This window comes from Tinamus guttatus, unplaced genomic scaffold, assembly GCF_059628265.1.
Source record: "Tinamus guttatus ecotype Peru unplaced genomic scaffold, ASM5962826v1 Tinamus_guttatus_pri_ptg000245l, whole genome shotgun sequence".
Classification (NCBI taxonomy): Eukaryota; Metazoa; Chordata; class Aves; order Tinamiformes; family Tinamidae; genus Tinamus; species Tinamus guttatus.
The window spans coordinates 476,696-488,729 of NW_028288779.1; the positions used below are offsets into that span (position 1 = coordinate 476,696).

Genomic DNA, 12,034 nt, shown 5'->3' on the forward strand with positions numbered 1-12,034 from the left:
GAATTGGGAGTCATACGGCAAGGCTAAGTTAAGAGGTATTTTCCTCCATAAAACAATATTATGGTTTGCTTAAAAGACTGCTGGGAAGCCTGTCTCCTAGCCTGAAATAAAAAGTGCTTGTAGATCCCTAAAAGCTGTTTAAGGCATCTCTGTTGAGGACCTGTGATGTTAGGAGCCTGAAGCATCATGAAACACAGAGCCAGGTTTGCAATGGTAGCTTTTGACAACATAAAATGCAAAAGGACAGGAGGGGGAATCCCACAGTTATTTGTAATGGCACAAAGATCTGATATTTCCGTGTTCCTCACGCGGGCAGATGAAAGGTGCAAACATTTTACACAGGGGAAAAAGTGCTGGCTTCGTTATGTCGGGCTAACCCAGCACTTTTGAAGAAAATTATGGAAGGAAAGACTCAGACGGGCTACACCTACGGACCAGAGGCTCAGGTGACCTGAAAGAAGCTGGTTGCTATGAAACTGCCACTTAACAGCAGAAAATTCAGATTTCACCAAGCTCAGGATGCTTCTCCCTCCTTCCCAAACTTTTCAATGCTGATAAAAGCGCTCTGCTGACAGTCCTAGAAACCTTGATCCTCTTTTATGTTTTTACTTTTCTATAGACCTCTGCCTACTCCTATCCTTTGGGTGGAGACAATGGGTGCTCCAGGCCACCCCCGAAAGACTGGGTATTAAAATAGATGATGGTATCGCCGCCATGTACAACGTTTGTTATTTAGTTCCTAGGGAACGTGTCTCCTACGTTTGCTGCCAAACGAATAAAATATTCAGAAAGATTTACATTAAACGTTAATAGGGGCTCAGCGCCAGACTGCCTTAAGGACCCTGCAAAAATACAGCCCTAGCACCAAGCAATAAAACACACCCACACCATATATTGAAGCAACACATCATTCATTCGTGCCGAGGCCCAGGCTACGGTATCACTAGAGCAGAGATGGATAAATGACAAGTGATCCGGTGAATAATATCACGAAGTGCCTCATCTGAACGGTACCACCAAAGCAGATGTCCAGGTAGGGATTATAGCAATAAAAACCCCCACAAAGCTTTGAGAGTGTCATTCACAGGGGAAAAAAGCACTGCATATTTATATTTAATCTGCTTTGTAAATTGATTTTGTCATTTTACCTTGTCAAACCATTGCGCAAACGGAGTAATTGCTTCAGCAGCATTGATAGAGATGTGACAGATGATTCAAGCATTGCAATTTTTTGTCCTCATATAGCTCATTAAGAAATGATGATTGGTTCCCTTTACAGCTCTTAAGTTGAATTCAGTGACTGCTGACATGTGCATTCAACCCGGCATCCACCAATTTTTTATTGTTCTTAGTAAGACACCGTTCCCAGCACTGTCACTGTCGTGAAGTATTTCTGTGTGGTGGCAGATTATTTTTTAATGATGCAAGATGGAAGGAAAAAACATCCCACTTTTCTGCTGACTTACAAGTCCCATGGGGTGAAAAGCAGCAAAACTTCCTTGTACTCTGTATTTCCCTTCCTCCTCCGCCCCTTTTCTGGAGGATCATATTTAATCTGTACGGTCACATTCAACGCACTCCCTGCCCATCCTTGCAAACATCGGGGCCGGAAGAGGTGGGAAGGAACAGGAGTTTCTGACGCTGTGCAGACCTGGACCTGCAACCTGTTCCTCCCTGGTCTTGTAACTTTATCTTGCTGCTTGAAACCTGAGCAAAGGCAGCACAAAACACTGCAGTTCCAGCTCGCTGCTGAGTAACACGGGGCTTTCTCCACCCCTAAGGGAAAGCCTCTGAGCTGAGCCCACCAAAATGCAGAATTTTGCAGTCATTTTTGCAACAGCTACATATGATTTCGGAGCAAATGAGAAGGGCAACAGGCCGGGTGTGCTCTCCTCTGTCTCCAGGATAACCCAATCCTGGAGCAGTGAGCCAATGCACACAGAGGAGATCTCAAGGAAGGCTCTGCAGGCACTTTCCACTGCTGAAAACGTTTTTATTAATGTTTTACCACCAGTCTCCATCTCTTTGCCCTTAGTACTGAAGCATTAGTGTACCCAAGCTGCTGCTTTGAAATCTGTGAGCAAAAAGGGGAACTGATTTGAGAAACCGATGCACCTGCCAGTGCAAAGACCTTGGTGCTGGAGACACCTCTGCCCCTGGTGGGCACAGCTGGAGAGCAGCTCAGAAGGGGAGTCCGAGGAAGTAAGGGAAATAAAGGAAATAGGGGAAAGAAAGGAAATAATAGAGCAAATTTGTGTTTCCTTATTTAAGTATTTCTCCATCTGCTGTTTGCTGCGGGTTTAGACCACGCTGCCTATTTCAACTCCTATTTAAGGCTTATTTTTACTCACAAAGAGCAGAGGGCTGGGAAGGACCTGGGGGATCACAGAGCCAAGGTCTCTTTCCAGTCAGGACTTCCTGCCTTCTCCGCTCCCAAACTGGACGCGTTGGGACACCAGGTATTTGAGTAGCTCTGTCAGCTCTGCAGGCTCCACCAAGGATCCTCCATCCATAATGAAGTGTTAAAGACAACACTGCAGGAAAACACACTAAACCCCTTATCGCCAAAAGCAACGGGCTTGCAAACCAGACTGGAAACTCACAGCAATTGGATAGACTTTATCTCATCAGCATTATTTTTCCCCTTCAGTAGATGGAAGAATGCAAAAGGAATCCCCAAGAAAGCACATCGAGTAATAGAAAGCGAACAGAAATTGGTCAGTTTGCATCCAGGGACAAGTACCTCCTCCCCTCTGCAGGTATTTCCATGTTGAATTTTAGGAATTCTTGTTATTAAAAGTTGTTAGTAAGGATGATGAAACTCAGGTGACGTGGGCAGCTGTGAGTCTCCTGGTGCCAACAGTGCCAGAGCTTCCTGTGTGAAAAACACCCCAGCTGTGGCTCAGGAATCCCAGGGTCACAGGAATCCCTTTTTCAGCTCATTTCTTGGCGGCTTTTCCCCCCCTCCTTCTAAATAGATGGCCTCCTGTTTCCTAAAAAGCACAAAGCCCAGCTCTGGGCCACAAGACCTTTCTCTTCTTTTCCATGTTCCTCCTTTTGCACTGGGGTGCCCGGGGGTTTAAGCCACCCGGCGTCACAGCACCGCTCTCCTCCAAGAACACAAATTTATCAGAGCGCTTCTCCCTGAAACAGGGCACCCGTGGGCAGCAGACGTCTAGTAGGACGGGTTTGGGGGTTTCTGTTGTGTGTTTTTTTCAGGTTTGGGAGCTTTTCCTGTTGGGAAGGAGGGCTTGTTTGCTTTGTGATACAGAGGTTGCTATCTAATGATGCCAGGAAGGTGGATCAACCACTGGGGCTTGGGCTGAGGGAAGCAGGAGGTGCTTTCACGGTGATCGCTGGCCCTTGAAGGAAGCTCTGCGGTCTCAGGTTTTCCCCCCTCAGACGCTACCACCTCTTGAGCAACTTAAACACATCCCTAGAGCAGGAAAAGTCATTCTGGCAGGGGCGGATGGCTGAAATTCAGATCCGAAATTCTCCCAGTGCTGCAGGCTTCGGATGAGGCAGGTTGAAGCGATTTACCTGCAGCAAGAGGCAGCAGAAGGCAGGACAGGAGGGAGGGAAGCTCCCGTCTCCTCAGCCCTTAGTTGATATCCAAAGAAGGGCCAAAAAAAAAAAAGAATATCCATCCCTTGCAGGTGACAGGAAAATATCTACTGCCCAGTGGGGTGGCCCTTCCATGAACCCAGCAGGGTGCCAGAGGCTCTGGAAATATCTAGATTTTAACCTGCTAAGCATGAAACGTGTAACATGGCCCCAGGAAAGAACTGAAGAGGATAAGTGCATTTAAGCAGTAGTTTCATTCATTGCAGTGAATCGAACGAAACCTTTAAACTCCTACCAGGGCACCCTCCCCAAGGGGTGAGTGCTCGGATAAGGTGCACGTGGAAGCCAAAACCCTTGGATTATTTAGGATGAGACGGGAAGATGAAATTAGGCAACGTGGGATCATTCCAGCAGAGGGAACAGCCCCATCTCGTCCAGCTCTTCATGGCTCTGGGAAGATCTCTGTTCCTCTGAGCATCTGTGAAACCACCCAGCAATAAAGCACCAGTGGTAACAGATTACGCTTTGCACCCTCAAAGTCTTTTACAAACCTTAACTAGCAAAAATAATTATTTGTGATGTCCCTGGGTGAAGCATATATAAATAAATATGTTTTGGAGAAGCTGCAGATGACCCTGCCGCTATTAAAAGCGGCGGCACAGGCCATTGCACAAGGACGGAATTAAGATTTAGGCTCAGCTTGAGTTTTACAAGAGGCTCTTGGAGATCTCTGACAAAGCCGTGTTAGCATTTTTGTCTTGTTTATTTAGACTGGAAGTTCTGCTGGGTAGGAACAGTTTCTTACGCTGGTGTTCGCATATATTACTCTTAGCATAGCAGAGCTTGATCTCATTTGAGGCCAGTAAAAGTCACAGCCATAAAAATAACAAGCATCTCAGAACCTGCATATTTCCCTTAGTAGGATCCAAACCCCAAATACCCACTAGCTTTTCAACCTTTGCAAATCTTATATTCAATATTCGATATACTCAATGTTATATTTTGTTTTTAATATCAAACCTTCCTGAGGGAAGCAACAGGGAGCAACACACTGACATTTTTTGATTTTGATCTTTGATGAGCCCAAAACTGTTCGGCTTAGTTCAACTGGGAATAAACGGGTGAAAAGATCTGAACACAACTAGGCCAGTGCATTCTCTCTGCCTGACTTTTCTCTTTTCAACCCTTGAAAAAAGATATTTTAAGATCTATCTTTGTGGTTACGTAGCCCACTTCTCCAAAGCTGTTGATGTTTTTAAATGTGACATAGATATTGCTCAGGAAAAGAGCAAGCGAAATCAGTGATCTGTGGGTATAGGGAATCTCTAGCCCCATGCTCGCCTGTTTTACACTCAGATGTAAAAACATTTTAAAACAACCACAACAACAACAACAAAAAACCAAATGCAGCCAAAAAAGAGTCTGCTAAAGAGTATTATTTTAATTTAACTTCATGCAATCTGTTTTGGTGAGTAATTCTGGCATAAAACTCAACACACAGCTTTCAACACAAAAACACCAGAAAAGGGCCTTGGAAAGTTTATTAACAATCTGTTATTTATAGCTTTCTTAAAAAAAAAAAAAAAAGTGATTGATACAGCATTCAAAGGAAAATTATAGGAACCATCAAGTCAGGCAACACAAAAACTTATCAGTATTAAGGAAAGATTTTAAGGAACAGTATGATTTCTCCAACAGAGAAATATGCTGATTGCCAAGCTGCCTGTCATTCAGGACCAGCCCAATCACACACATATGCTTGCAAATTATTATTATTGTTGCTAATTATTATTTACAGAACCACACTGAAGCACAAGGTGGTTTAAATTTACAACAGAAGTGACAGACCTCGCTGCCCCAAGGAGTTTTTCATCCCTCCTTTCACTCATTACCTGTTTACTAACAGCACATTTTTAGTTCCAACTTGTTTTCATACTGTCTAAAATGACTAGAAAAAAAATAGGTCCTATTAAGTAATCATGAATATAAGCTGTGACTCACTGGTTAAGTGAATACCATTACTGGCAATAAATTCAGAATCCTATTATAAATGCTTATATTGTCAAGTAAACCAAAACAATGCAACTTAATTCAATATTAATTGCATCCCCGAGCGCTCAAAGGGATTAAGTAACTCCACCAGGATTCTGCACACAGTAAGCAGCCATCTCCATACTGCATGGGGCAAAATATTCGAGGTCAGACACAGAAGTAGAGAGAAAAAGAGGCAAAAGGGAAGGAAAAGGGATATGAAGAGATTTCAGCTCCTACATGGAAACAGATGGAGGGTGAAGGAAGCAGACAGGCTGCTCCAGATGGCAGGAGCTGCAGAGAAGAAGGCTCTCACACCCACCCTGTTGTGACTGTGCTAGGAAGAAGAGACTTTTCGTTAAAGGATTGCTGGAGGACTCCTAAAAATTGGGTTCGGCTGCATGCGCCAGCTCTCCACCGAGTCCCTCGGGGTTTTGCTTGCTGGGTGCCCCTCTGCTGCCAGCTCTCTGTGTGCCTGACAGCAGAACAAGAGTGTTTTTATATGTGCTTTGCCCTCAGGTCACGTCTGCTCTGTGGCACCGACCAACTCTGGCCCTGGGATGCAGCTCGCAGGGGCACGGAGAGGAGGGCAGTCTTGGGAAAGGGGACGAACCAGGACAAACAGAGCTTAGGTATCAAAAGTAAGAGGAAACACGGCCCAAAGGAAGCACGGGCACCCTTGGGAGCCAACAACACAGCCACCTGAAGGCTCCCGAAGGGACATGATCTCCCTGGAAGCCCTTGCTAACTAGGTTGCTTGCAGTCTTGGACAACCAAAAAAACGGACCCCTCTGCTCCATCCACTCTGCCATTGCCACAAATGGTCACTAAATCAATGTTATCAAGTGCTCGTCTTCCTTGTCTTTACTTCTCATTTCAACCACAAAATTAATGACAAAAATCACACTAGTCTCCACCAATATTGGGTAGCAAGTTATGCCACCTGACAGCAAGCAGCACTCCTCAGTTTAAAACGGGCACGTTGCCTAAAAGGGGCCCTCTCAGCACGGTTCTGTATGTTGGCAACACCTCCCAAAACATCTTACTCCTTTCACAGCGTTAATTAAATACCAGTGTCTGGAGCTCGGTTTTCCCTCCTCTTCTCACAGATGCTAGACAGGTGCTGCACATACCCCGTACCTGAGGGCACAAACTACATGTTTTCAGCCTCATCATTTCCAGAATTACAGATTTGAAGGCAGAAGGGACCATGCAGCATTTCCTGTATAAATGTGGGCAAGAGCCTCTCTGCCAGCAATTCTTGCTTGAAGCCTGAGAGCTTTCAGATGATAAAAGGGTTTCTTCTAGTAATTCATTCCAGAGCAGATGGGAACCACTTGCATTTATAGTTTGTCCCTGTGGTTAATCAACCCTCCTCCTGCAAACGCCTGCTTTAACTTCGGCCCTTTCGGAGCCAGTATTTTCTTCCCGAAGATATTTTTTTACTATGAAATGTTTCCTTAATGTAATTAAAAACAAGAAAACAGTGAACTGAGAAAAAGATGAAGCAGCCTAATATACTCACGCCTGTATTGAAAGAGTTTCGTAAGACACAGACAGAAACTAATGGTAATGTCAGCAGAAACATAACAAAAATAGACTGTCTAGTCTATAAACAGGGGGCATGAAGTCAGAGAAAGGCCAGATATCAACAATTTTCTTTAAATCTCGAGAACATTCAAAAATCTGAAGGGGAAACTCCTGAGTAATTCACATGGCACCTGCAGCGAGATGGCTAAGCAGGCGTGATTCACCGTGTGGAACAAAACACAAGCGTTTTGGGCACTTCTGAACTTCATTCTCTCAACCGATGCGAAGGGAAGATGCTTGATGAGAGAGGGATGAACCAGGCACCTAGAGGATCCACTACGCAGGTGCATGGGGTCCCATCACACCCATGCAAGAGGACAGACAAGGGAGAGAGCATGTGAACCTGAAATGACAGTAAAGCCCCTAAGAAAAAAACAGAGCCACCTTTAAGCTTTCTCTAAACTGTATTTTCAAACATAAAAAAAAAAAAAAGCAAAAATGCTGAGCTCGTCACTGCAGTCCATCTGTGTTCCTATCCACTCTTACTATGTTACGGATATACCCATGCAACTTCCCATGCTGCTTTAAGGACTCTACCACAGCATTTTTAAGGACAACACTGGTATTTCCATCAGACAACCACAAAGCTCGAGCTTTCCTAAATAAGATAGCTCGATCATAACTCTAATGTCAATACGGCCTAACGACAGATATCTTGGAAACATATGGCTGATCCGATCAGACAGGCCAAATGACGGGCAAAATAGGATGACACTCTTTATCTTATTATTTCTTGGAACGTCCTAATCTTAAGTTTTAAAATGCCATAGACAAGATATCAGTTAACTACAGGGAGAAAATGCTGTTTCAAGGAGCGCTCATACCCGTATCGCAGCGCACGGCTCTTGCGGAGCCTTTTGTCCCCCCACGGCCCAGGGGACAAAACTCCACCTCTGCCCAAGGTTTGCAACCTCTCTAGAGGCACAACTGGCAAATTTGTTAAAAATCAGAGAGATGGGCAGTGAGTTCTGAAGAAAGAAGGGGCTTTGACTATGTCTGGCTTCCATGGCCAGACATTTCAAACACAAAGCAAAAGGCCTGATTTTTTGACCTTTTTTGATTATGTTTTTGACATTCCATGACAAGACCATGGGCTTGAACCCCACGCAATCTGCACACTCTCCACCGTGTGTTTTTATTGTACTTCCACGATGAATATGATCAAAATCTTGTGATAATATTTCGGTTCCTCACAGGCTGCAGCCATGAAGTAAGTTTGCAAATGGTGGTATTGCCTAAATACAAACCAAGACAGCAGCCTCACATCTTTGGTTCCTCAGCTCTCATACCCACATCTTCATTTCTGCCTCCTTCCCCTTTCTCCTCTATCAACTTCTCTTGCCTCCCTTCAACTTTCCTCCTTTTCCCTTAAATCCTTCTCCTTGTCTCTTCTTCCCACTTTCACAATCACGGAGGAAGTTGAGACAGAGCTGGGCAATCCTTATGTGGTCCCTGAAGCCCCAAATCATATTGTGATTAACCAACTTAAGCTCTTTTTAATAATTCCAGCAATTTCAACTCTCTGTCCATTAAAGATGTGCCAAAAAGCTTTTATTCAAATGAAAGCCTCCTTTCTGAGAGCAAATCATTAACAAAGCATACGCACAGATTTAACATTTACAAGTCTATGCACTTTAAATAAATTATGTTTTAAAAGTTTCACTTTCTTTCCCAATTTGGAGGTTTAGTGCTTTTTTTTGTCGTCGTCGTTGTTTTCTGGAGCTAATGTAATCACAAGAAGCGAGGACTGCTGAAGAGAATACAGGAAAAAGGGCTGCTTTTCTGCTAAAGGTGTTTTAGCACTTTGACACCCTAAAATGGAAGGTGGCAGAGAAATGCAAGATATAGGGACTATACTCACCCTGTCTGAGACTCAAAGGGCTGCACTGCGAGCCCCATCCACACTACAGGAAAAAAATAAATAATCTATTAGACGGTGAGATCTATTGACACTCGTCCAACACGGCTGAGCATTAGAGCGCGGGAGGGATCAAAGCAGATTTTAGCTCTGCTCCTAAATCATGCCAGAGGAAAGGATTTGGACCAAAGGCTCTAAAGGTATTTAGACTTTTGCTTAATTCCTATTTAAGTACTTTCCTATGTATAAGGAGGGATCTGTGCCCTGTCATTTGGGCTCCAGCACCTTGCGTATCCGTCAGCGAACAGAGCCGGGAACTTCCATCGGCTGCAGGGGGTACTTTAATGATTTGCAGGGTAATAACTTATTTATTTAAGCAGTCCCCCACCCCGGTAACCGCAGGTGCCTCTCGGGTGGGCGGCCGAGGACAGCACCCAAATTCCAATGCCGTGATGAGCAGCCAGCTCCCTGGAGCCAAGGAACGCCCCGGCAGAGGGAAGCTGCTGCCAAGTGCACACGTTTCCTAGCTCTGCACACACGGCATTGAATGCAGACACGTTTACAACCGCTATGCCCGTGTCCGTATGGGCAAGGTGAAAGAAATAAACTCCGTTTTCTCTGCACTGGCCCACGTTTGCAACCCACTTATTTCCATTTTGCTGAAGTTTGCAGACGGACTGTTCGGTCTCCCCGGCTCGCACCCTCTTCACAGACGCCCTGCTGCCCGCAGCGCTCGCACGCTGCCCTTAGCCACGCTCCGGGCTAACAGCAGAGCTCCCGAACGGCCGCGGCGCACGGATTTCCTCCGCAGCCCAGCTCACGTGCACAGCTCTCAGCTCCCACCCGCTCTACCGCGGGACCTGCACCTGCTCCGTTAACTTTCCTGGGATACGGACAGCGGGATATGGATGAGGTCTGCAATGTTGGCTCTTTCCACACCTCTCCGGTGGCACCAAACACCCCTCACCAGCTGCTTCGCACTCGGCCACCGAGAAGATAACGTGTAATCCCATCACGGAAACTGCCGCGAATCAACCCGCTGGTCTGGGGAATTAATCTTAGCATAAAGCTTCACCCTTGGGAAAGGGGCAGGTTGACACATCCCTGGCGACACAGAACTCCATGGGCCGGAGCTCAGGAGAGGCGACGGGAACGCGCCGCGTCTCCGGCACATCGCCACGGCGCTGCGTGACCCACCGCACGCTTTATCCATGGGGAGGAAAACTGGAAAGAGTAGGCAGCTCGTGGACCGGGAATACTCCGTTTATAGGGAGCCCTCCCTCGGAAGCAGAAAGCAAGTGAAATGCGATAGCTGGAGCCTGCTCGCCGGGCTCTGGAAGCAGCATCGCTCCACCCGGAGACGCGCGGATGCGCGAGGAGGATGCGGAGCCAGGGCTGGAGCCGGCAAATCAAAACAAGAAATCGAAGATAAAAATTAAAATTAAAAAGCACGAGGCGGCAGCCCTGCCGCTTCTCGCCATCTGCGCATGTTTACCCGGCTTCTCCCGAAATAAATAAATAAACGGGGATAACAAGCCAGGCTCGCTGCCCTTCCCCGCGGGGACGGCCGCTCCTGGGGGCTCCCGGGCACGCGACGGGGCCGCTGTGGAGGAGCAGCCGCCACCGGGCGCCCCGGCGCCGCCGCCGCGCACGCGACATCCCCGCGCCGCCGCCCCGGCACCTACGTCCCCAGCGTCTCCTTGAACTCGAAGATCTTCTTGATGTCCTCGGCCTGCTTCTTCCAGGAGCCGCCGCCGCCGCCCTCCCGGGCCATGGCCCCGCCGCCGATGCCGGCCCGGGCGGCACAGAGCCCCCGCGCGGCTTTTGCTTTCTCTTCTGCTGCCGCCGCTTCCTCCCCTTTTCCTCCTCCTCCTCCTCTTCCTCGCGCTTCCTGCCCGCCGCCGCTTTTATTTCCTCCTCGCCGCTCCGGCGGGCTCCGCGAGTGCCACTTTTCCCGGGCTATTTCCTCCCAACTTTCTCTGCCCACCCGCCTTCCCTCTCCCTCCTCCTCCTCCTCCTCCGCCCTCGCTGCCTCCGCGGCGCCGCTCCGCCCCGCGCAGCGCCGCGCACCTCGCTCCGCGGGTCACTGCGATCCGCCCACCCCTTCCCCTCCTCCCCCCCCCCCCCCCCGCCCCAACGAGGGAAAGTCTTGTATTAATTTATTTATTTTGAGGGAGGAGCTACTTTTTTATTATTATTATTTTAATTTTAATGGCGGGGACCATGCGGGCGTCCTCCGCGGCGCGGTGCGCAGGGACCGCGGCGGTGCCCGGTTGTTATGGCGATGGGGGAGGAGGAGGAGGAGGACGAAGGAGGAGAGAAGGAGGAGGAAGGAGGAGGAAGGAGGAGGCTGCCGCCGCCGCGCGGCTGCCTCTCGGCGCCCCTCCTGACTGACTGACTGGAGATAATTCGCATTGCACCAAAACGGCGCACGTCAAACGGGAGGGGAGGGAAAGCATTAAATAAAAAAAAAGAAAAGAAAAAAAGGAGAAGCGAAGCCAGCCTGCACCGCGGCGGCGAGGCCGGGCTGCCTCCCGCACGTGCCGGGGTTGCTTGTGAGGGGGCGACTGGGGATCGCCTCATGGCGAGGGGCTGCCGCCAGCACAGCCCAAACTCTGTGCCATGGAGAAGCCATGTGGCCTGTGACAGGACACGTGAGCAGCCAGCGGCGGCCCCCATGTCCCAGCATGACTCCGAGCAGCAGCGTCATGGCGTCTCATCCAGCGGCACCCCCACGACGCGATGCAGCGCCCACCAGGGGCCATGTCGCGGCAGGACGGCAAGCGCTGGGCCCTGCGCTGTGGCGCGATGGCGAGTGGAGGCCTCTACAGCAGCCACCCCACGTGTTGTGTCATGATGCCAAGTGGTGACCTCCTTGGCAGCTGCCTCACATACTGTGTCATGTTGCCAAGCAGTGGCCTCCACTGCCTGGTGGCCACCTCACATGCTGTGTCATGATGCCGAGCGGTGGCCTCCACAGCACGGCCACAT

At 48.4% G+C, this 12,034-nt stretch overlaps 1 protein-coding gene across 1 annotated transcript in view; it reads right to left on the reverse strand.

Annotated features, from left to right (window-relative positions):
• The window catches only part of CAMK1D (calcium/calmodulin dependent protein kinase ID), a 184,941-nt gene extending 173,914 nt beyond the window's left edge, over positions 1–11,027 (reverse strand). The window contains exon 1 of the mRNA XM_088526310.1: positions 10,729–11,027. Coding sequence (XP_088382436.1) covers positions 10,729–10,817 — 89 coding nt within the window. The 5' untranslated portion in view covers positions 10,818–11,027. The remainder of the gene's footprint in view (positions 1–10,728) is intronic.
• Between the last annotated feature and the right edge of the window lie 1,007 nt (positions 11,028–12,034).